This window comes from Notothenia rossii (assembly GCF_949606895.1).
Source record: "Notothenia rossii genome assembly, chromosome: 6".
NCBI classification, from domain to species: Eukaryota; Metazoa; Chordata; class Actinopteri; order Perciformes; family Nototheniidae; genus Notothenia; species Notothenia rossii.
The window spans coordinates 70,915,491-70,938,045 of record NC_136909.1 but is presented as its reverse complement, the minus strand read 5'-3'; the positions used below and the strand labels follow the sequence as shown (position 1 = coordinate 70,938,045).

The window sequence follows — 22,555 nt, the reverse complement described above, 5'->3', positions numbered from 1 at the left end:
AGTGAGCAGGGACAGTCCACAAAGTGCAGCACCGAAAGACACACACAAATATTCAATGACTACCCTTTGATACCGTCAACATAAAATGCTTTAAAAGTATTTATTGTGTACCATATTCAATAACCTCAGTATTGTACAGTGCAGTGCTACGAAAATAAAAAAAATGGGTTATACTACAACATTTAGTTTGAAAAAGAACACCTTGGAAAGATTTTTTATGATTTTATTTTTTTTGTGTACACTATTCAAACAGGTGCTACCAAAATAACTTTATAAACCAACGCTCTCCTGCTGGCTATACCACACACTAACAAGTACAACATTTATTTTGCATAATGTTGATGAATATTTCTTTTGTAAAATTGTCTCCTGTTCCTGCGCATAAAATCACAAAAATTGATCATATACAAATGACCATTCTGCATTATAGATGTAGGTGTATTTCACTGCAAAATCTTTAGTAGGCCAACTTCAACTTATGTAAGCTTTTGAATGCAAGACATGTACTTGAAAAAGAGTGTTTTCGAACTGTAATAATACTTGTACTGGAAATGATTCTACTGTGACTTCTGTAGAAACGTCATTTCATAAATGCAGTTTTTATGTAATGTTGAATTGTTATTGTGATATTACTTTTTTATCTTTGAATGGGCTGCCATTTTAAATTGAAAATGAGATGTTTCTTCTTTTTAATCGCAGCAAGTTTGCTTCTTGCCTTGCGATGAAGTGTGACGAAAACCTATACAGTATACGCTATGGGAACAATATTCATTTGAGTATTTAATTTGTATAAATGACCTTATTATAAATTAATACTTTAATTGTACATCCACACTAATTATGAATATGAATACACTATTTGGAATTTCTGGATTGTGAGTTACCATTGAAAACATTTTCAATTAACTTTTTTTGTTTTTAGGTATTTGTGGCCAACACTTGATTTTAGGTACAATTCACCAAATAATATTTATGAACTAACATGTAAAGATCAACTGTAACATTTATGACTTGAATATAGACATTTTATTAGTAGCCTCATTACGTTTGACTAACCAAGTGGACAACTGCCACAAGTCCACCAGGGGGCCCCAGAACCCCCAGAATGCATGGGCTGCTGCAATGGTACAGCATTACAGGAATACTGCATATAATTCACTGCAGGTGAGAAAAGAGGGGATTAATGGGCCCAAACAGATACATAGGGCAATGGGTCGCTGGTTACATTTGCTTCTTCTGAGAAATTCTTCATTCGTCACGGTGTTGCAGGATATGACAATGGGACCCTGACTGACATCATATCACATTTTGGGTCCCTAGTAGCCTACTTTATTATTATTATCTAAGGCACTACTCTCTGGTGATGGGGTAATGCCATCTGGAATCAGTTTCCCCATTCTTTCACTGACAACTAATGGTTTTCATTAATAATTATTTAAATTATTCCCAGCAGTCATTTGAAGCATATTGCATTTTCCACTGCTCTAAAACAAGTACTTTGTACTATGTTAATTCATCATATTTTGTCATGAGGTGATGAAATGAAAACTGATTTGACTGATGTACTTTGAGGTTAAAACCTAGCAGTGGGGCCTTGCACAGCTATGGCCGTAATGACCTATCCGGGTTGCCGTAGTAATGCAAAACTGTGGCGCTCCTCCTCAATGAGCGTTGGAAAGATGGCGACGGCATACGCACAAGCGAGAGTCAACTGTGCCGGCGGATAGAAAGTGTTCAAAAGAGACACAATCCGCCTCTCTTGCAGAGATTTAACGGTGCAAAGTCTGTCTGATATCACTTAGACATGGTTTAGTCCATGCACGGCTAGGAACAAGAAGCCACTGCTTTTCTATGGAGCCTCCGGATCGCAACAAGCCCAGCAGGTATGCGAATTTGTTGAACAGACTACACCATCAGGACCTCGCACTTGCCAAATAGGGAGAGAACGTAACACTATGGCGGCGCTTGCGCATCTCCTAGAAATCGACTTCCTGTCAAATAGTGGTAGGCGTGCAGTTACTGCATTTGCAACACTGGAGTTGCAAACTTTTTGGAGCAACATTTTTAGGCTAACTTTGCTGCAGATATTATCTTGTCGTCCGATTTTCTGTTGCTAGAGAGAAAGGAACAATGCTCACCAAATGATAAGGTAACATTTACGAACAATTACCAACCGCTGTGCAACATGCCAGAGAATAAGCTAGCTAACATCCACTATTAGCTGTCGCTTGTCACTTTATTGTTCAGCCGCAAGTTCCCCAACAGAAACTGATCTACCTGTAACTAAATACTTAACAATGCGGACTCGTAAGGTTGAATACAAAGTGTGTTATTCATGATTTGAGTATGCCAGACCATGCATTTTAATAAAACACCGAAGCTTAAACTTCGCTTTCTTTAGCTAGCATGTGGCTCCACTGTTATTGTTAATCATCTAGCTCGACTTGTCGTTCGTGTTGTTGTCTCGCGGTCATCTGCTGAATCATGATATGGGCTTGTGGACTGTGTGCATTATACACTTAATGCATTATGTAAAAAATCATTGTAATTGTTTCTTGTTGTGGTTTATAACTTTGTTGACAATCTGTTGCAAATGTATGTGCAGCAGCAAATGTTTCATCATGATGTATGCATTTCTAGTGCTCAGATGACAAGGTTACTGAACGATACTTATGCAACCTCGCAGGGGAATGCATACACACAGACGGTCATAAGATGTTTTTGTCATATGTGCACGTCTTCTAATCGCAGTGTTTGTCCCTGACTTCTGGCGACAGACCCTCAGGATTCTGCTGTTATGTCTTCCCCTCTCCTCTATTTTCCATACATGCAGTAGTCTGTCTGTAGAGCGACTGACTTTGAAAGCATTTTTCACATTGGATCAGCTCTTTCATCTGCTTTGGTCTTGAGAAAATATCTTGTGTTTTGACTACTATTTCAGTATTGATTGTGTATCAGCCAGTTGTTATTCCCTTGCACCCTTGTTGTGACCACTCGGTGGACACACAAACAGCTTGCATGATTGTGCAATACGGATCCTAGCTGTCCGGCTTTGTTACATAAAGACAAATACTGAGTATTGCCATTGCTGGAAGCAAGTTGAGATGATAACAAGATATTAACGATCCTGTTTGTATCCAGCTGCATGTGTTTACAAAGTTTAGGGTGAGAGGTAAAGCATACACTGAAGGGCTTTAGGTGTGTTTTTACTAGATAGCATATCCTGTCAGTGGGCCTGCATTTGGATCTGCCTGACAATCTGTTTGTGTTACCATTTCTATAGTATCTGGATTAGAAACATACACAACTTGCACCATTGTGAACAATGTAGCTTACATTACAATATGAAATCAATAGGTTTTGTTTTGGTACTTTTACGAGACAGGTCCTTTTTTACATACATCAGAAATATACCATAATTATATATCAGCTATTCTGAGAAAGATTTGTTATTTACTTGTTTGGCTATTTAGCGCTATCATTACCAAGTACAGAGGTTCTTTGTCAATAATGACTTGTTCCCAAAGTCAGTCTGAAGACATTGTGGCTAACATGCATTCCAGAGATTTCAGGATGTGGTGAACAGTGCACAGTGGATAGCTGACTGGAGCCCCGGAGACGCTCATGGGTAGAACTCATTACTGCCTGCGTTTGCCAGGAGCACAGGCTGTATACAGATGGAACGTCCTCTAGTATTTCCTAACTGCATCCTGTCTCTGCCCACACCTGATTTAGAGAAATGTGTGCTGCTCCCACATGCTGCCACCCTCGTCTGCCATTTCTTTTTAAACAATCGGTACTTTGTAACTTCTAAAACTATGGCAGTTGTTCTTGTTAATACGCTGCAGGAGTGAAATCATCATGATAGAAGACAGGAAAGGAAAAGTGATGGTTCATTTAATTTGAAATGTATGATGTGCTTAACTGCAAGACAGTTGAATGCAAGTTGAAACTGACAAAGGCGTTGCTTATGACTGTACAGTGTCAGATTTAAATGTTCTAGGTGGAGCAGACTACTGTCTGCACTGAATATATGAGGCAAGTGGCATTAGGTGAAAAACATGTGATTACACCATTTACCTCATGCTGCAGCCCGTAGTCTGCAATCAGTGTCTACATCTAGATTTATTTACATCATGTGACTTGTTGTGGTTAATGGCATGCACCTCCACTGCTACAGTATGATCTATGACTTTTCTTAGTATACAGGCATTTCCTGGTGTGAAGGGATTTTAAAGCTTTAAAGATTTTTAAGTACACAATTCTATTAGAATAAAGTGACTTTTTGCATTTAGTATCACTTCTTGCAGAAGCAAGCTCATCTGTTGCACAGTCATCAGTAAGACAGGTCGGGTGGTCCACGTTCTGGCAATGTCGCACTGTTCCAGAGAAGGGTGGGGTCAAGTACGTTGTGTGCTTTGTTTCTGAATTCTTTCAGCCTATGGCGCACATTGCCTGTTTGTTTGGGATAGGCAGAGCTCAGAGATGCATACTGTTGTAAGTATGAGCCTAGTTCCATTGAGATTTGCATGTGCACACGTTTTATATTCTCTACCCTTACTAGTTAACCATAGGTTGAAATTAGTAGCCAGTTGACACATTCTTTCTAGAGTGGGGTGGGTAAACAAAATCTGGATTTAGCCTAGCCAGCAACAGTCATGCCATGACCTAATTGATAGAGAGTGTGCTCTTACAAAACCCCGGCCCCCTTTCTCCTCCTTTTCCTCTCTGAAAAATCCCCTTTAGTTTAGGCATTGTGAGCAAGTGTGCTCACCAACCAGCTGTGTGCTATTCAGCTGTGGGCCTCACGGGCCACGCGTCACAACTATACAATAGGGTGCCCCTTCCTGGTACAATGGTGTGGATGGTTGGTGTCAAAGGTCAGGCCCCCCTGACTCTGGCAGCCCTTCGTATCACTGCTTCAGTCGCTATATAGAAAAGACTCTCAATTTTGTGCTGTTTATTATGCACTCAGTGTTTCTGCCTAGAGGCTCTAGCATTCCACTGGCCTTTATTGGAGCCCCAATGAGCCATCAGATGAGCCATTGAGAGCAGCCAGACGCCATCTGCAGTGGTAATTCACTAGTTGCTGCCAGGCAGGGACAGCTTGTGGGCCATAGTGCTGCATCGGTTAACTGCAGGGTATGCAGGCCTGTAACTTTCCCTGTGAGGCCTTCGAGTAGGCTCTAGGAAGAAAGCAAATAATTCAGAAGAGGAATTTGGTCAGTCCTTTTCTGCAGCGTCTCATGGCAACCAAACAAACAACCTGCAGTGGTGGCGTCATTGGTTCCGCTGTCATTCCTGAGTGATTTAGTCATGCTGTTCTGCGTAGGGAAGTGTCTTTTTTTAAAACCTGGTCTCTTTCCCACTCAAATGCGTGCGCTATTTCTGTCTTCAGACACCCCACGCACCGGTGCATGCTTTGAATGTTTACAAATGTACCCACATTGTGATCATATTTGTGATAAGCGCATTAGAAGAGTTTGAGGGCATTTGCTGCTCTCTTTATGCAGTTTCCTGATAGCTGTCTCATTTTTGGCATTGCAAAAGCACAGCAAATTGTCTGCTGTTGTTATGCTAAAAGCTTATTGCAACACACTAATTGCTTGCTGTGCCGTTCTTGCGCCTGCATACTGAAAAGATCACGGTCGTGTCCAGCTCCTGCAGAACAAGCCTCTTCACAGTTTCCCAGACAATGCACTTATAAAGGCACCAGTGTTCTTTCATGCAGGAGTTATTCTGTAATTGCAAGACTACTGCTGTGGTAAAATGGTGGTGCGATTGATTTTATTCTTCTGTTTCATTCAGGAAGTCTTGATCTGGATTCTTTCAGCTTATATATTTGCAGGATTTGCAGCAGGTGTCTGTCTGCCTCGTTCCACTGCTGCTCCCAGGGGAGTGTGTGGGACAGGTTTTGCAGCGGGGCAGATGGGCAATAGAAGTCGGGTCTATCTCTCTCTTTATGCGGCTCTTTGAAAAGCTTAAGCAAGTCATTTCCAGATTAACCCCCCTTCCTTAACACAGACACACACACACACACTTACACACACACACACACACTTACACACACACACTTCCACAGCGAGAGTGTGCCCCTTTCAACTCAGTGTGCACAGACGCAGGCAGGCGCGTGTTGGGGTATGCCTTTCAGTCAGATGATCAATGGAGGGACACATGGCGACCAGCGTTTATAACGCCTGTTTTCATACCCCCTGTTCCTTCTCTTTTTGTTTTTGTTGGCGGGGGTCAGACCTTCCAACCTTTCTCTCTAATCCTGTTAAAAACCCCTCAGGAAGGCATTAGGGAACAAAGCTCTGACATTGTAATCTAGAAAGGCGCGCTGCTCCACTCTCTACTTTTCTTTTCTTTTTTTCCTCTTTTCCCTGAAGGAAGTGATTCAAGTTATTGCAATGTTTATTTTCTGCACAATTTGATGCAATGCATTCTGCCTTACATTTTCTGAAATTCACAAGAAGAATGATTTCAAGAAACCATTATGTTCTCACTTAATTGTTGCTCAACATTAACGTTAAACACATGAAAGAGACTTTCTGTTTTGCATAAGCACTGTGTTTGCATCAATCTAACAACTACTCCACACTTAGGGTGAGTGAGTCTCAGTGCTCCGTTAAATCTTGGCTTGTGCAGCATTTATGATGACAAAGCAGAAAGTGTTGATGAGGGTTACTATTTCTCCCTCTGGTTGAGCCAATATGTTTACTTAGAACAAGAGAGGGGGCCAGTAGTGAAGCCACAGATTATTATCCTGTTTCTGCACGCCTGTGGTCTTGCACAGAGTGTTTCTGCTGTGCATGACCACAGGAGAAAGTCAGGCTCCAGAGGACAGACGTCGTCAGTCTGATGTAGAAGCAGACATTCAGTCTAGTTGCAGTTTAGGAACCTGTTTGCCGTGGCGTTAAAGGAGATTTGCTGCACACTCTGTTATGGGTCCAAACAACCACTGTGTTTGACCTTGCACACACATTTATTTGGTTTCATTATGATATGACTGAAATAGTTACGTAAGGCCAAAGCTCATTGGCTGGCTATACATATCTTTTTGTTGCAGATGATTGTAAAGATGCAAATGTTTTCTTCAGTAAAAAATGTGTCATTAAATGTCGACAGGCCGGCCAAACCAGTGGGAGATGAATCCAGACAGATCTCGGCGGTGGATGATACCTGGGATTCTCCCAGCGAGGAAGAAGAAGTTATGTACGGCACAACGCCTCCTTATACCTCCCGCCAGATGAAACGCATGTCTGGCAAACATCAACGAAACATCCAGCCGAGGACTGCAGGTCGCTCTCCCAACAAGGGTAAGTTAATAAGTCTATTTGACTGAATGGAAATCCTTTTAAACAATGTTTTTCCTTTTTTACATGAATTGTACTGACTCCGAGGGGGGATTTTCTGTTTATTCCAGTGGAAGTCACTCCACCCGTCGAGAATCCCAAGCCAGCAGTAGCTGTGCCCCCTGAGGAGCACAGCTACAAGCAGGGCAAGAAACAGAGGGCAACCCAGCGCTCCACAGAGAGGGATCACAAGAAGACTTTTGAAGGCTCCTTCATGCTGGATCCACTCTCAAAGCCAAGCCCTTTCAGCACCCTCAACATGGATCCCAGGAAGCATTACTTGAGCTTGGGCTGCAGCAGCTGCAAACTTCCTGTGTCTATGCCCCACATAGTCCGGACCCACCGTCAGACCTCCAGGACAGACTGTCCTGCCGACCGCCTCAAGTTCTTTGAAACTCTGCGGTTGCTTCTCAAGCTTACATCTATGTCCTCCAAGAGGAAGGAGAAGGAGCAAAGGGGCCTGGAGAACATGGCTTTCATGGGTCACAACAACGAGGTCATTTGGTTGGAGCTGCAGGCTTGGCATGCACGACGCTCCACCGGCGACCAAGACCTTTTTCTTTTCACTGCCCGCCAGGCCATACCGGACATCATCAATGAGGTGCAGCACTTTAAGGTAAACTATGCCAGCCTTAGAGGGGCACAGTGTTTAGGGTCTCAAAATATTCATGAGGACTATCAGACTCTCCCAGATCTAGTCTGTGGAGAGGAGAGGGAGCCTGCCCTCGCAGAGACCAACCACTGTGGAGTAGACCCCTGGGGCTTTAACGCTTTCCCTTCACCTGCAATGAATGCAGCGGAGCCTCTGGGCTCCGGCACAGATTGCAGGGATCACCTTCAGCGCCAGCGGCTCGCGTTCGAGCAGGTCAAGCGTGTTATTGAGCTGCTGGAATCTGTGGAAGCTTTGTATCCGTCTTTGCAGGCCCTGCAGAAGGACTATGAGAAGTATGCAGCGAGAGACTTCCAGGGCAGGGTGCAGGCGCTCTGTCTGTGGCTCAATATCACCCAGGACCTCAACCAGAAGCTGCGCGTTATGGCCACTGTGCTCGGCCTCCATGATTTATCCCGTATCGGGTGGCCTGTCTTTGAGATTCCTTCACCTCGCTGCTCCCGGGGCAACGAAGAAGAGGAGAATGAGGAGGATGAGGAGAACGATTCGACAGCCACTTTTACAGCTGAAAGCGATGGAGAGGACAGGGAGGCTGAGGATGATGAGGGGCTTCTGGAAAGTGTATCAGAGGAGGAGTTGTCTCCCACCCTGACTCCTAAATTTGCCCGGTTGTTGTCAGAAGAGGAGTTTCTCCCAACTGCTACAGCAGGAAGGGCAGAAATGATTGCAGGAGGAGTATTCTGCCCTACAGCCATCTACAGGCCGTTTGTGGATAAAGCTCTGAAACAGATGGGACTGCGTAAACTGATCCTCAGACTGCACAAGCTGATGGACCGCTCTCTTCAGAGGTCCAGAGCGGCGCTGCTCCAGCACACGCCTGCACTGGAGGTGAACATCAATTCTTAACTGCAAATAAGTGCTGTTCTAAGTATGAGTGGACTTCACTTTTTCAGTGTGCCGACACAAATGAACACACACAGGGAGACGTCCAAATTAACTATTACAAATGAAACCTTAAAAAGTAGGATTAAATATACATCAAAATGCAGCCTTTTGACCAGTTTAAAAAAAATGGAGGATCCGCCTAATTTAAATTGAAGTAAGTTATCTTTGGATTTTTTCAAACCAAAAAGCCAATTTTAAAATGTCACCTTGCACCTTCAGACATTGTGATGGCCTTTTAAAAAAATGTTTAAACAAATATATAGATCAATACAATATACTATTCAACAGATCAATCAAGAATAGAGACACTCGATGGTCGAAGTTCTATATTTAAGATATGTTTTACATTGGCAGTTGGATTATTTCCTTTCGGACAAAACGAGACACAACATCATTGACTTTATTCTTTTTCAGGTTTTTAAAAGCAATAATCAGCCTGAAGCATCAGGTAATGCTTTACAGTCAGACTAGATGCAATTTTCCTCTCTCAATTTCCAAGCAAAGGAACACTAGAATATGGGGTTTCAGAGCAGCATTGATATAGGGAGTAGTCACTGAATTGTCGAATAACAATTCAAGAATACACATCAGAAGTATGTGTGATGAAACACAAGATATAATGCTCCTACATTTGTGCTAATGTATGTAATGAATACTATTTGTGCCATATTCCAGTTATCATGGGATGAAGATCTGTTTCAAAGCAGTCTTGACCTGCTGTATTAGTGGAGAGTGAACGCAGTCAAACAGTTAATTGTAATGTTCACAGTGTACATGTTAGTAATTTAATTAGGCACTTGAGGAAACAGCATTTGGAGCTTACCAGAAGCCAGGCTATAAACAGAGGGTGTGCAAACACGAGCTAGTGAAAGACAAAGAGAGCTGTAAAAGGAGATGATTATTAGAAATTGAGTTTATTGCAAACGATAATCAGCTCATCTGCGTGTTGGAAATGTTGTTACCACTTTATGAGCTGTTGAGGAGTTTGTTTTTTAAATACTTGCTTTCAGCTAAGAAGGTACTAGGAATGTGAATTTATTGAGATTATGCTTATTTTCACAGATCAGATGGTCATATTTTTTATCAATTTAAGCTTTATTGTGCAACCCAATAGAGATGCATCTCAAATGTTTGCAGATGCATGTTTGAGATTGAGCGACAAGGATGCATAAAGCAACACAAAGTCTCAATATCATTTATTAGCATGCAAAATCCAATAAAAGTTTACAAATTCACGAGGCCAACTCTGTTCATATGGTCAGCCATGGTGCTGTAGTATAACACATGTTGAATGAACTTTACCTGATCTTCCTCCCTCAGTTTGCAGACTTCCCCGACCCCATGCTGTACAGTGACTACCTGCCGGAGCTGTCGCGCCATGAGTCCTGCAGCGGCCCGGCTGACCCAGAGCTCGGAGCCGACCAGGTGTCCTGGGAAGATCTGCTGGACATGGACCTCCCCTCCTTCCGGCCAGCGTTCCTTGTGCTGTGCAGGGTCCTTCTCAACGTCATTCATGAATGCCTTAAACTGCGACTTGAACAGAGGCCTGCTGGAGAGCCCTCACTGCTCAGCATCAAACAGGCAAGCAGCTGTTATAAGTGGCTCTTCTAAGCAGGTTGCCCCACTCATGCTGTATGACTGAACACAGATATACATATTTAGTTCCATTGCTGCTATTTTGCTTAAAGAAAGGGACCAGTATTATGGCACTGTTGTTTAACCTAGTAGCCTAAACGTACGTATGTGTCATTTCTATAGGGATGCAAGATTCCTATTTAGTTGAATAATTTGTTACTACTTTCCCAAGTCTATTAGAAAGTTGTGTAATACCTCTATATAGATTATCACATAAATGGTTAATCATAGTACATTTAGTCTCAAACTAAAAATATTGAAGTAATTGTTGTTAAAATGTTACTTGCCAGAACTAATAGGAGGAATTATATCATATATAAATGCTAATCAAGTATTTGTTGTGCTTTGCAGTTGGTGCGTGAGTGTAAGGAGGTCCTTAAAGGTGGTCTTCTGATGAAGCAGTATTATCAGTTCATGCTGCGTGGCGTGGTGACTGATGCTCAGGGCTTGCAGACTAATGCCAATATTGATGAGTTTGAAGAGGACCTTCACAAGATGCTCGAGGTCAGACTCCTCTCCTTTCTCTACTTCTAGTTACAGCATTTAAATGTGGTTCCTCTTCAGAGAGACAGTCTCGTTGTATGCAATATTGAAATATAGGTTGTGGTGATCTAAAAAAGGTCGTTGTTTTTGTAGGTCTACTTTGACTACATGCACAGTTGGATCCAGATGTTGCAGCAGCTGCCTCAGGCCTCTCACAGCTTAAAGAACCTGTTGGAGGAGGAGTGGAACTTCACCAAGGTCATCACTCCTTACATCCGTGGAGGGGAGGCCCAGTCTGGGAAGCTTTTCTGGTCAGTTACTTACCTGCAAACTAAATTGGATTGAAGTTAAAGAGGAGTGATTACAGCAAGTGTAACCTGTTTCAATGCTTATATGGGCATCTGTCCTTTTTAAGAGTGTTAATGAAGATGATTATTGTAAAACTGAGAATATTCTCCTCTTTGCAGTGATATTGCTGGGATGCTGCTTAAATCCACTGGAGAGTTCCTTGATGCCGGCCTACAAAAGAGTGGCAATGAATTCTGGGAATGTGCAGATGACAGCACCGCCTCAGATGAGATTAGGTAAGAGGGATCATTTGTCTTTTTCAAATTCTGCTTTAGTCAGTGTTCATATCTTTACTGTCCCAGTGGAGACAACAACTTTGACAATCTTTAAACATTCTGATTCTTCAAGGCGGTCAGTAATCGAGACCAGTCGGTCCCTCAAAGAGCTGTTCCACGAGGCCAGGGAGCGGGCGTCCAAGGCTCTGGGCTTTGCCAAAATGCTTCGCAAGGTGAGAGACAGCAGCAAAGAATTGTATCTCCCCAGAAATAGAAAGCCATAACAGTGCTGAACTGGCAGTTTATCTGTGACCCTGTTTTCTCTGCTCACCAAAGAACTGGAACTTTGTGTTCTGACACACACTTTGTTTGATTCTCTATGTGCAGGATTTAGAAGTTGCTGCAGTTTTCAGTATCACTAACGGGGTGACCTGTCTCCTGGATGCACTGAAGAAGGGAAACTATGTCAAGGTGCCTTTGTGTTTGAATTAATTTAACACATTTTTCAATCAAACCTCTCTGTCCTCAGGTCATTTATGAACCTGTATAACCTTCTTTTTATATATCCAGGTTCAGGTTCCAGGCTTGGAGGAGCTGCAGGTTTTTGTCCCCTGTGGCTTGATGGACCAGAGGCCTCTCATCCTGCAGCTTCTCAACGCCGCGGCTGGCAAAGACTGCTCCACAGAGCCCGATGAAATTGCAGAGGATGAGGCCTACCTGCTCATGAGTAAACACGGAGCCGGGGACTCGAATACCGACTCAGACTGGGCTCAGTGGGACCGAGAGCTGCTCAAACTGGTCCCCCAGGTGGAAACTGTAGACACACTAAGAGCCATGAAGGTATGGGACATGTTCTTATGTTTAAATGTGCGTGTGTGTGTATTCCTCTTGTTTACAACTCTCCCATTGGTCAAATGTGATTTCAGGTGGATAGCATGCTCTTGATAGTGATGCAGTCAGCTCATCTGGTGGCCCAGCGAAAAGCCTTTCAGCAATCCATGGAGGAAGTGCTCACTCTTAGCCGAGAGCAAACATCGAGTCAGCCGCTCATCGCCAGTGCACTGGAGGAGCTCAAGGTACTTCATTAGCCGCACAGTATGTGTAGTATTTTGTGTTGTTGTAAAAACAGCTGCATGTTGATGTCATACTTTTCACTACATACGCTGTCTTATTACCCTACATTTCACGCGTGAAAATAGACACACCAGGCCGGAATTTAGAAGTTATTCTCAAAAAGGAAATCACTCAACTCTCATATCTAGTTCATTCAGAGCCACAATACCACACATCCGTTCTCTCTTGTGTAATCAGTTTTGAATGCATCCACTCGTAGCTCTGACTTTAAGGTGTTCTACTGAAACGGTTCTATACATAATAACAAACATCAATTTTTCTCTCTCTCATCAAAGAATGAGGCACTACAGCTTTGCATTAAGATCAGCACTTCCATCGACCGGGTGGAATACATGTTCACAACTGAGTTTGAGGCCGAGGTGGAGGAGTCGGAGTCGGCCACTCTGCATCAGTACTACAGGGAGGCCATGATACAGGGCTACAATTTTGCCTTTGAGGTGACTGTAATGCTTTGGATGCTACATATATAATGTGTTCCTTCTGCACAGTCTCGTCCACTTCTCTCACTCACTAAGCTTGTTATTGTAGTAATGGGCAGTTATTCCTCCTATAACTTTGTTTGCTTTTTTGTTATTTACAGTACCACAAGGAGGTGGTGCGCCTGATGTCAGGGGAGTTCAGGCAGAGGATCGGGGAACGCTACATTACTTTCGCCCGCAAATGGATGACCTATGTCCTGACCAAATGTGAGAGTGGCAGGGGCACCAAGCCCAGGTAAGGCCTTACTTTCCATCAATTATGAATTTGAAGTAATTTACTTCTGTTTTTGTTTTTGCCCTGTTTGAATATGTTGCTCAGGGATGCTTTTCGAAGCCCTATTATAAATAAGCTATCCTATCATTGAAAATAAGCTTGGATAATAGAAGTTAACATTGATTCCCATCAGCCTAATCAAACTGCAGACTAACATTGAGGAAAGCTTAAGATGTATTCTCAAAGTGTGATTCACTGAAGATAAGTGGGGTGTTTATAAAGACCTTATTTGCCTTGCTGTATCTTTTATTATATTAAATGCACATTTGTGTAAGCTCTCTTCTTCAAGAGCTTTGGCTTTGAGCTATAACAAGTGGCCATGGCAACATTGTGCTCTGATAATAGAGGGAAGTTTTTTTCATGGAAAACAATTGCAACGGTCGTGTTTTGCACACATTAGAGGTATTATTTTCTCTGGCTTGTTTTTATAAATATCGAGCAGAGATACGCAAACAAAAATAGGCACACTTATTGTGAGCATAAGTCAGTTGTCATATTTGTTAAATATTCCAACATATGAACTAGTGTTCCCATAGAGGAGCACACAAGGAACTCATTATAAGAACAAGATGAGGACACTGAAACCTCTTACATCATAAATCAAACTATGTTCAAGCACAGTCAACTTTTATACTTCTCAATTTGTTATGAAATATTTGTGTATGATCTTCAAAGTGAATTTGGTTGGAAACAGTACAGTGTGAAGCTTTGGAACATGCTGATTGACTCTTATGTGTGACCTGCAGGTGGGCGACTCAGGGTTTTGATTTTCTTCAGGCTATCGAACCTGCCTTTATATCAGCATTGCCAGAGGATGACTTCCTGGTAATGATGCCTGTTTTCTTCCCTTTGTCATTCCCAAGAAAGAATCACCACGAGCTTGCTTTAAACATCATGTCTTTTTTAACCTGTCAATTGTGAATTCACATGTCTTTTTGCAGAATTTACAAGCTTTGATGAATGAATGTATTGGACATGTGATTGGAAAACCTCATAGCCCAGTCACCGGCCTGTACATTGGTAAGAGTCTCCTCTGTCATTCAAACTATTAGTGATTCTCATATCTGGAGTTTAGGATTTATATCTGTTGATATTCTGTAGAAGGTTTACAACCAGGCTGTTACACAAAGCAGGAACACAACGGAAATGTAATACTAATTCAGTTTACATAGCAAAGAAGCTTTGTGTAATCTGAAATGTCTGAAAACCCTCAATGATTAATGAGACTCATATAAGCAACTCAATGCTGCTGCTCTGTGGTCAAAGTAGAAAACTGTGGTTTCCCTAGGCGAGTGTGAAAATGATAACCGAGAAGCAGGTTTATATTGTAAAGAGATATTTGTTCACTAAACAAAGACAGACTAAAAACCAGATCATCTGCAGAATGGAAATCCTACTACCATTTAAAAACAAATTTAAATATAAGTAATACACAAAAGTAGTGTTTATTGAAAAATAATTTAGGTAGAACAGTTTTTTCAGAACTGAATGTCTTTCTGTGAACTGGATGGAGTTAAAAGCAACACCATACAGTGACTTTTAAACGTTAAGATATCCACCTGACTACTCTATGTATGCAGTTATAAACACACGAGTGCTTTCTACAGCAAAGTTAATGATATTTTTTTGTTCTGTGTTTCATTGTAGATATCGCTCAAACTTTGAACTAGGTTTCCTTTTGTTGGTGGAGTGACTAAATTAGGGATTTGGGGTTTTTCTTTTCAGCTCCCAGGAATAGTCCTCGTCCTGTAAAGGTCCCTCGCTGCCATAGTGACCCACCGAACCCCAATCTGTTTATCCCTAATGCTGAAGGTTTCAGGTAGGTGCCTGCAGTTACATACTTATACAATAATCTGTCTGCTAACTGTGCTCTTTCCTGCATGGCTCATTGTGCTTCATCCCATTTGCTTTGTATGCATACTCATGTTTTTGCGCTGTAGTTGATGAGCTTGTGTTTGATGTGAGCTTTTGTGTTTTCTGTAAGTCAGTGGTGGTTTTTATTTTTTATTTGTGTACTTTCTGAGCGAGTGTGTGCGTATGTAGTCCAACCAGCCACCCAGTCACACACAAACATGTCCCACATCCCACTCAACCCACCTTTCCTCCCAAGGCAGAGATCCTCAGTTTGTTTTTTCACCACACAGCTCTCGAAGTCTCCCCTGCGACCTCCGGAACCAGCTGTTCCCCAACGGCCCCCGCCCCGTCCCTCAGGGCCCGGGGGAACAGAGCCAGACCAAAGCACCCAGCAGCAGCCCCGGTGACGTCAGGTAGCCTTGCTACCCCCCCCCCCCCCCCCCCCCCCCAAGTCACCTGCTAGAAACCGCTGTCCAAAAACAGCCAGACACAAAAACAAAGGCCTTCTGAAAATTGAAGAAGGAGATTGCTTCAAATTCAACAGTGTATTTCAAAATATAGCAATAATGAAACACTGTGTGTATGATATTGATCCTAAAGAGAGATGCATTTGAAATTGCATTGATCTTTTGTAGTTTTAGTGTTAGTTTAAGTTTCAACGAATAGTATATTTGGACAACAAACCATTCCCCTTTAGTTTTTTAATGCAGTATTTCCCTTTACGATCCCTGAAATGTTATTTTAGTTATTTTATGCACTGATGCGCCTTTCCAGCATGGCCGTGCTAATCATTTAAATCACTAATAGACTTACTACAGCTTAAATTAAGTTCGAGAAGATGATATGCTATGATAATATCCATAATAAAAGGCACGGCATTGATTTTACAAAAGAAAATTCATCAGAAAATCCTGAGAATGGACATTATAAGCAGTATTTCCAAGTGCTAATGTAGCTTTTAAAAGCTCTGTTAAATGTCACAGAATCAGACAAATAGCATTACACAAGTTTTGTTATGAGTTAAATGAGGAGGATGCGATTGTTGTGCATGGTGTGAAAATGGGAAAAAAGAACGCGGTACTTCCAATGAAACGAGCGGGCTATGACACTCTGCTTTTTAGTGCTATTAACATCAGTCCTGCTTTGATGCTGGTGATTCGCTGCAATTATATTTCTGGCTTATTTCTGTGTGTGTATGAAATCAGAACATGCTCTCTAGAGATCTAACCTTTCAGGCTGTGCAATGACCGATGCATGCTGACTGCTAATGGGCTTCCAACAACATACTCGGCTTAATCTCTTGAAAGTTCAGAAGATTTGATCTGTATTTAGTTTCCCTGATACTGACTAACCTGCGTGGAATTATTTAATATTTCATTGGTGAGATTGTTTATACAATTTACAGTATTTATGTAATTTTCAGTCCAGGAATATTTTACTCAAAAGCATCTCAAGTGGAAGATGATCCCTCACCCTTTTCAAGTCAAAGTGGCTCATATCATTAAGATGCTTTTAGAAAGCAGCCGCTTGTATTTCTTTAATTTTCCACAGTTAATTAAACGTAAACGACTCTCTAAGTGCTTGGCATTTTGAGATGATGAAAAATAAAGTGCAATCTTGGCAGAAGGGATTGCACTCTGCGTTGATCCTTAATTTGGCCATTAAACAGTGAAGGTCCCAGACTGGGGTTTTGATGGAAGCACTGTATTGCATCAGTTTCTTTCATGTTCCTGCAGGGGATCCAGTTACCACGAGAACGACCGTTTGTCGTCGGTGGCAGCGGAGTTGCATTTCAAATCTCTGAGCCGCCACTCCAGCCCCACAGAGGACAGAGAAGGTGGGTGCATCAGTGCTATGCATTGATCCACATTGTGCATAGTAATCCTACTTTCGGCTGAATTTTCTCCTGTCATTTACCCAGAACCCACCTATCCTAAGGCAGACCCTAACAGCGCTGCTCGGCGAAGCTGGGAGCTCCGCACCTTTATCAGCCAGTCCAAAGGTGAGACTCTAGAGTGAAGATGCATTAGCCACTATTATGTGTTAATGCCTATATGAAGCCCTTTGAATTGCCCTTGTATCTGAAATACATAAATAAACTAACCCTAATGGGGAATGTTTTCCAACATGAAAATAATAAATCTTGTTCCCCGTATCCAATCTCAGACACTGCCGCACGGCAAAGCCCCATGGAGGCCGTCCGTCGCTCAATCCGAAAGTTTGAGGACAAGCGCTACAGTGTGATGAAGCAGCGCAACATTATCGGCCAAGTATGTCACACACCGAAGTCCTACGATAATGTCATGCACGTTGGACTCAGGAAGGTGACGTTCAAGTGGCAGAGGGGCAACAAAATAGGTACGGCTGACTACTGATTTTTCCTTTTATCAGTTTTTCCTGTGATGCGTGTTATGTCTTCACTCACACAGACAATGATGTAATGTTTGTGTGTGCAACAGGTGAGGGCCAGTATGGGAAGGTGTACACCTGCATCAACGTGGACAGCGGTGAACTGATGGCCATGAAGGAGGTATGCAACATTAATTAATAGGGTTTTTAAATAATCAGTAGATCTGCAGGTATTTCTAAAAGTTGTTTTTTTTTTTTCAACCAGATCCGTTTCCAGCCAAACGATCACAAAACAATCAAGGAGACGGCAGATGAGCTGAAAATATTTGAAGGCATTAAACACCCAAACCTGGTGCGATACTTCGGAGTGGAGCTCCACCGGGTAAGAGGCACATGTTAATCTCTGTGAAGCATCACATGGTGTATACTGAAGGAGTTTGGTCTAAGTTGTAATGCTCTCACCTGCAGGAGGAGATGTACATCTTCATGGAGTACTGTGACGAGGGCACGCTGGAGGAAGTGTCCAGACTGGGGCTGCAGGAGCACGTAATCAGGCTCTACAGCAAACAGACCATCACAGCCATCAACGTGCTCCATGAACACGGCATCGTCCACCGGGACATCAAGGGTCAGTGTCAAATGCTCTTTTTCATTCTTTCTTTTTTCTTTTTCACACACAGCACAACGTTAACATGCGCTACATTAATGCACGTCTTTGGGACTACATCTCCGAACATTGCATATTCTTTTTAAACTTCATACTGTAAAACTTTGCACATTCCTTGGACCATCTTATTTATTTTAATTCTGATATATTGTACATATTTTTAAAGTATTTTTCCTATTTACTATAATTTGATGAAATGTGTATATTTTTCCTGTTTTATTTAATTTAATTTCCTTACAGTTTCTATACAGTAGTATGCACCAATACACCAAAAGCAAATTAATTATATGTGAATAATTCACAATAAAGCAGATCATAATCAGATTCTGGAAGTGCAGAAAGTTTTGATAGATCTGAGAATGTTCTAACCCAAATGTACTTTGTCTTTTCTTATCATACCAGGAGCCAACATATTTTTGACATCGTCTGGCCTGATTAAGCTCGGTGACTTTGGCTGTTCCGTCAAGTTGAGGAACAACACTCACACCATGCCAGGGGAGGTGAACAGCACTCTGGGAACAGCAGGTAAGAAATTATGTTTGTGTCTGGTTGCCACCACCAGGGGTCACTGTGGCTTGATCTTTAACTTTCTCCCCTTTTACCATGTCCACCCACATCATATCATTGATACGCCTTTGTGTTTAATTTGTTTGGTATACGTTTTTACATAAAATGTCCCAATGTTTTCCCCCATTGATATCATGTAATTATATAGAAATATATATCTGAACCCTGCATATTATTTTATCACTGATAAATAAATCATAATGTTTAATAACTCTTTGTGTCTTAATTAGCATACATGGCACCTGAGGTCATCACCAGAGCAAAGGGCGAAGGTCACGGTCGAGCAGCAGACATCTGGAGTTTGGGCTGCGTTCTCATTGAGATGGTGACTGGAAAGGTAAGGAGTGATGGGGAAAAAAACAAAAAACATGTTGTTGCTTATGTTAAGAATTTAGCATTGGTTTCAAATATGTATTTGTGTATGGATGTTGCAATTACACAGAGCTTTAGTAATACTGTATGTAATTATGGTCATGCTGATAAAGCTATTGAATTTAAAAGCACAAATCCTCTACATTTCAAAAAGCTTGGATCCTATTGAGGATGTTTTCTATGCTGCAAATAAAGTATGCTAAGTAAGAAGGGCTGAAATACTTTTATTGAGTTTATTGTTGCTCTGTTATAATTATTATAATGGAAAACAAAAGATGCATTGCTGATCAGCTGTTGCGTCCACATGAAAGGATTGTATTTCAGTCGAGTTAAGTGAAATGTAACATTTTAAATTAAAATGTTTTGATTGCGAGATGCTGTCTGACACAATCCACAGAGCTGTTAGCCCTCTAGCAAAACTGCCGCTCCCTAAGTTGAAAAACCGTTGAGGATTTTTGGATAAAAATAGCCGTCTAAAAGCTACCAAACCTGCTAGTTAAGCTTGTCAAAGACACATTTTGGATCTATTACTATAGGTCTTAAATGTAAATGTCCTCCTTTCTTACTACTTCAGGAAATTCCCTTTACTAAAAACAGAATAAAATAAACCCACAAGGAAATGATGTTATGTTCTAATCTTTTTATATCAACCTGCAGAGGCCCTGGCACGAGTATGAGCACAACTTCCAGATCATGTACAAAGTGGGCATGGGCCACAAACCCCCCATCCCGGAGAAGCTGAGCACAGAGGGAAAAGACTTCCTCGGTCACTGTCTGGAGAGCGAACCCAAACGGCGATGGACCGCTAGCATGCTGCTAGATCACCCGTTTGTCAAGGTGAGACACTGCTATAGAAAATGGCTTAAATGAACAGAGCAGAACTGATGTTTAAAGGTCAACTATTATGCAAAGTGCACTTTTAGATGTCTTTTATATATAAAATGTGTCCCCGGTGTGGAGACACAGAAAGGATCAGAAAACACAAACCTTTCTCTTTTCCTACGTACCCACATCTCTAAAAATCGGGCGTTCAACGGAGCTGATCCAGATTTACTGCGGTCATGACGACATTACTAAAATGTGGGCTGGCTTTACGTTGAACTCCCGGCAAGGTCCCGCCCACGTCCCTATGGTCCCCTATCAGAAACGTTGCTGTATCAGAAACAATGTGCGGCGTGTTTCGGGAGAAATATGGTGTGTGTTTACAATAGCAAGCATCTAAAAATGGTATAATAGGAGCCCTTTTAAAGTGAAAACGCTTCCATTTAAGATATTGTTTTGGAAAACAGTTCATCCAAAAAGCTCCCATTACAGCATCTCTTGTCTGTTTTAGGTTTGTACGGATGAAGAGTGAATGGACCCTCTTCTGCAGCTTCCACGTTTACAAATGACGGCACTACTGTACACGCTGTCTGGAAAAGAAAAAAAGAACTGGACGCGGAGAAGAGGAACTGACAGCTGAAGGCACATGGAGTTAAACTGAGGAACTAATACAATATCATTTCAGAAGACAACTGGACCTATGGAGGATAGCGTCGCTGTGTCATTATCCACACATGGTCTCGGGGGGAGGGGCAAGGTTGGGATTGTACATACTGTAAGAATAGGATTGGCTTTAATTCTTGTATAAACAATATTGTAAAGTAACTATTGCCACATTTGTTGTTCTCACTGGTGAAGAGACCTCTCAAAAGGCATTGAGGAATACATTTTTTGTTTTTAAATAGGGAGGGGATGGGTGGGGGGGACAAATCTATGGCACTTTCAAACTGTTTACCCAAGGGGTAGTTAAGAAGAGGAGGGAGGAATCTTGTTTTTCCTAGAGGCGGAAGAATGTGTGGTAAGCCTCGCTGAAAGGAAGGAGACACTGGTTTACCTTTGATGAAATGAACACCATCCAAATATTCTAATTAATTTATCTCTTGTCATTTGGCACTCGGAAGGATTTTTTAATGTATTATTCTTTGCCTTTGCTGAGGAGTAAATGTCAAGTTGGAGCAATGTTCAAGTCAAATGCTCGCCACTGTTCATGTGACCGGAGCGAAGCCAACGAAGAGGAAAACCCGCCCTGCTGCTGAACACAACACATCCACACACACACACCGACACACACACACACCTTCTGGTCCTCTGCTGCTCTTACAGTGTTTGCTATGTACAAACAATATTAATAAACCAATCGTTTTGTTTTTTTAATGAAATGTGTTTGTGTTCTTCTACCTTGAAAATGCTATTTATAATTACAATGCTATCAAATGGCTAGGTAGTTTAATTTCGAGTTGACATATCTAAAAACCTATCAATTGTGCTTTAGATTTGGTAAATATATATTTTACTAATCAATTATAGAGCTTTTAAAATCCTTCTATAATAATAACCTTTGGGTAAATGGGGTGTGAAAACATTTCCTTAAATAAGAGGGTGCAGAGATTAGCTGGACCAAAATAATAAACTTTATTTTTACAGCATTTATAGAACAAAATTACAACGAGTTATTTGCTTGTGCAATGGATGCCGGTATTCATAGATCTATGGATCTGAATAAAGTAAGTATTATTTACTATCATGTTTGTGGTAGCGATGCACTGATTGATTATTTGATTTACTGTTCACTAGTTGTAGCTGTTCCGAAAAAAAAGCAGGGTTCACTATTTTCATTCTTTTTCGAATGAATGTCCAACAACTAATATGGAATATGTGTAAGTTGTTTAATGCTGGTGATGAGGATGAGCAGCACATGTTGGCACGTATCAATGCCGGTATGACTGCTTTTTCTATCATTGCTTCATAGCTTTAGGAAAAGGTGCAGACGATCTTCTGTTTCACGCAGTGATCAATGTCAAATAGTCGAATGCTGTTGTCAGATATTTGAGGGTTTGCAAACATCTTTGATATATTTTAAGATTAAAGTTTGTTTAGTCTTTAGTGACCGAGGCTGGTTAACTGTCCAAGTGAATGCCTCCCTTGTTTTCTGTCATGAAGTGATTCATTGTAGCTCAGTTGTCTCTCTGAGGAGTGTTTTTGTTGAGCAACATTGCAAAAACATAGATTTCCTTCTCAAGCCAAACGGGAGTGACCAGTAAGTCAGTTGATAACTCGTGCGTCATTATTATTTCACCCTGCAGATGCCTGAGTATAATCAGCTAAAATGAATCAGAATCTATTTTAAAGCTTCTAGCTTTCAAATATTCTAATTTTCAAAATACATAAACTATCACTCTTCTGGCTGCTGTATAGATCATTCAGAGGACCCAGTTATGTTAAGTCT

At 41.6% G+C, this 22,555-nt stretch overlaps 1 protein-coding gene across 3 annotated transcripts; it reads left to right on the top strand.

The window, feature by feature from the left end:
* The first annotated feature begins 1,632 nt into the window (after positions 1-1,632).
* map3k4 (mitogen-activated protein kinase kinase kinase 4) lies at positions 1,633-21,488 on the top strand. Of its 3 annotated transcripts, none has more exons than XM_079687481.1 (27): positions 1,634-1,883; positions 7,129-7,319; positions 7,427-8,853; positions 10,231-10,491; positions 10,897-11,049; positions 11,182-11,339; positions 11,496-11,612; positions 11,725-11,824; positions 11,979-12,062; positions 12,162-12,431; positions 12,518-12,667; positions 13,001-13,162; positions 13,306-13,439; positions 14,225-14,303; positions 14,420-14,498; positions 15,204-15,297; positions 15,623-15,745; positions 17,069-17,169; positions 17,254-17,334; positions 17,499-17,690; positions 17,792-17,862; positions 17,947-18,063; positions 18,150-18,309; positions 18,751-18,873; positions 19,146-19,252; positions 19,945-20,124; positions 20,621-21,488. In XM_079687481.1, exons 1-27 carry the CDS (start codon positions 1,852-1,854, stop codon positions 20,639-20,641), a joined length of 4,767 nt encoding a protein of 1,588 aa, XP_079543607.1. In that variant the 5' UTR covers positions 1,634-1,851; the 3' UTR covers positions 20,642-21,488. The 3 variants fall into 3 exon arrangements, with proteins under 3 accessions (XP_079543609.1, XP_079543607.1, XP_079543608.1); XM_079687482.1 differs by lacking the exon at positions 1,634-1,883 and adding an exon at positions 1,991-2,149; XM_079687483.1 differs by lacking the exon at positions 15,623-15,745 and having other exon boundaries at positions 1,633-1,883.
* The last annotated feature ends 1,067 nt before the right edge of the window (positions 21,489-22,555 follow it).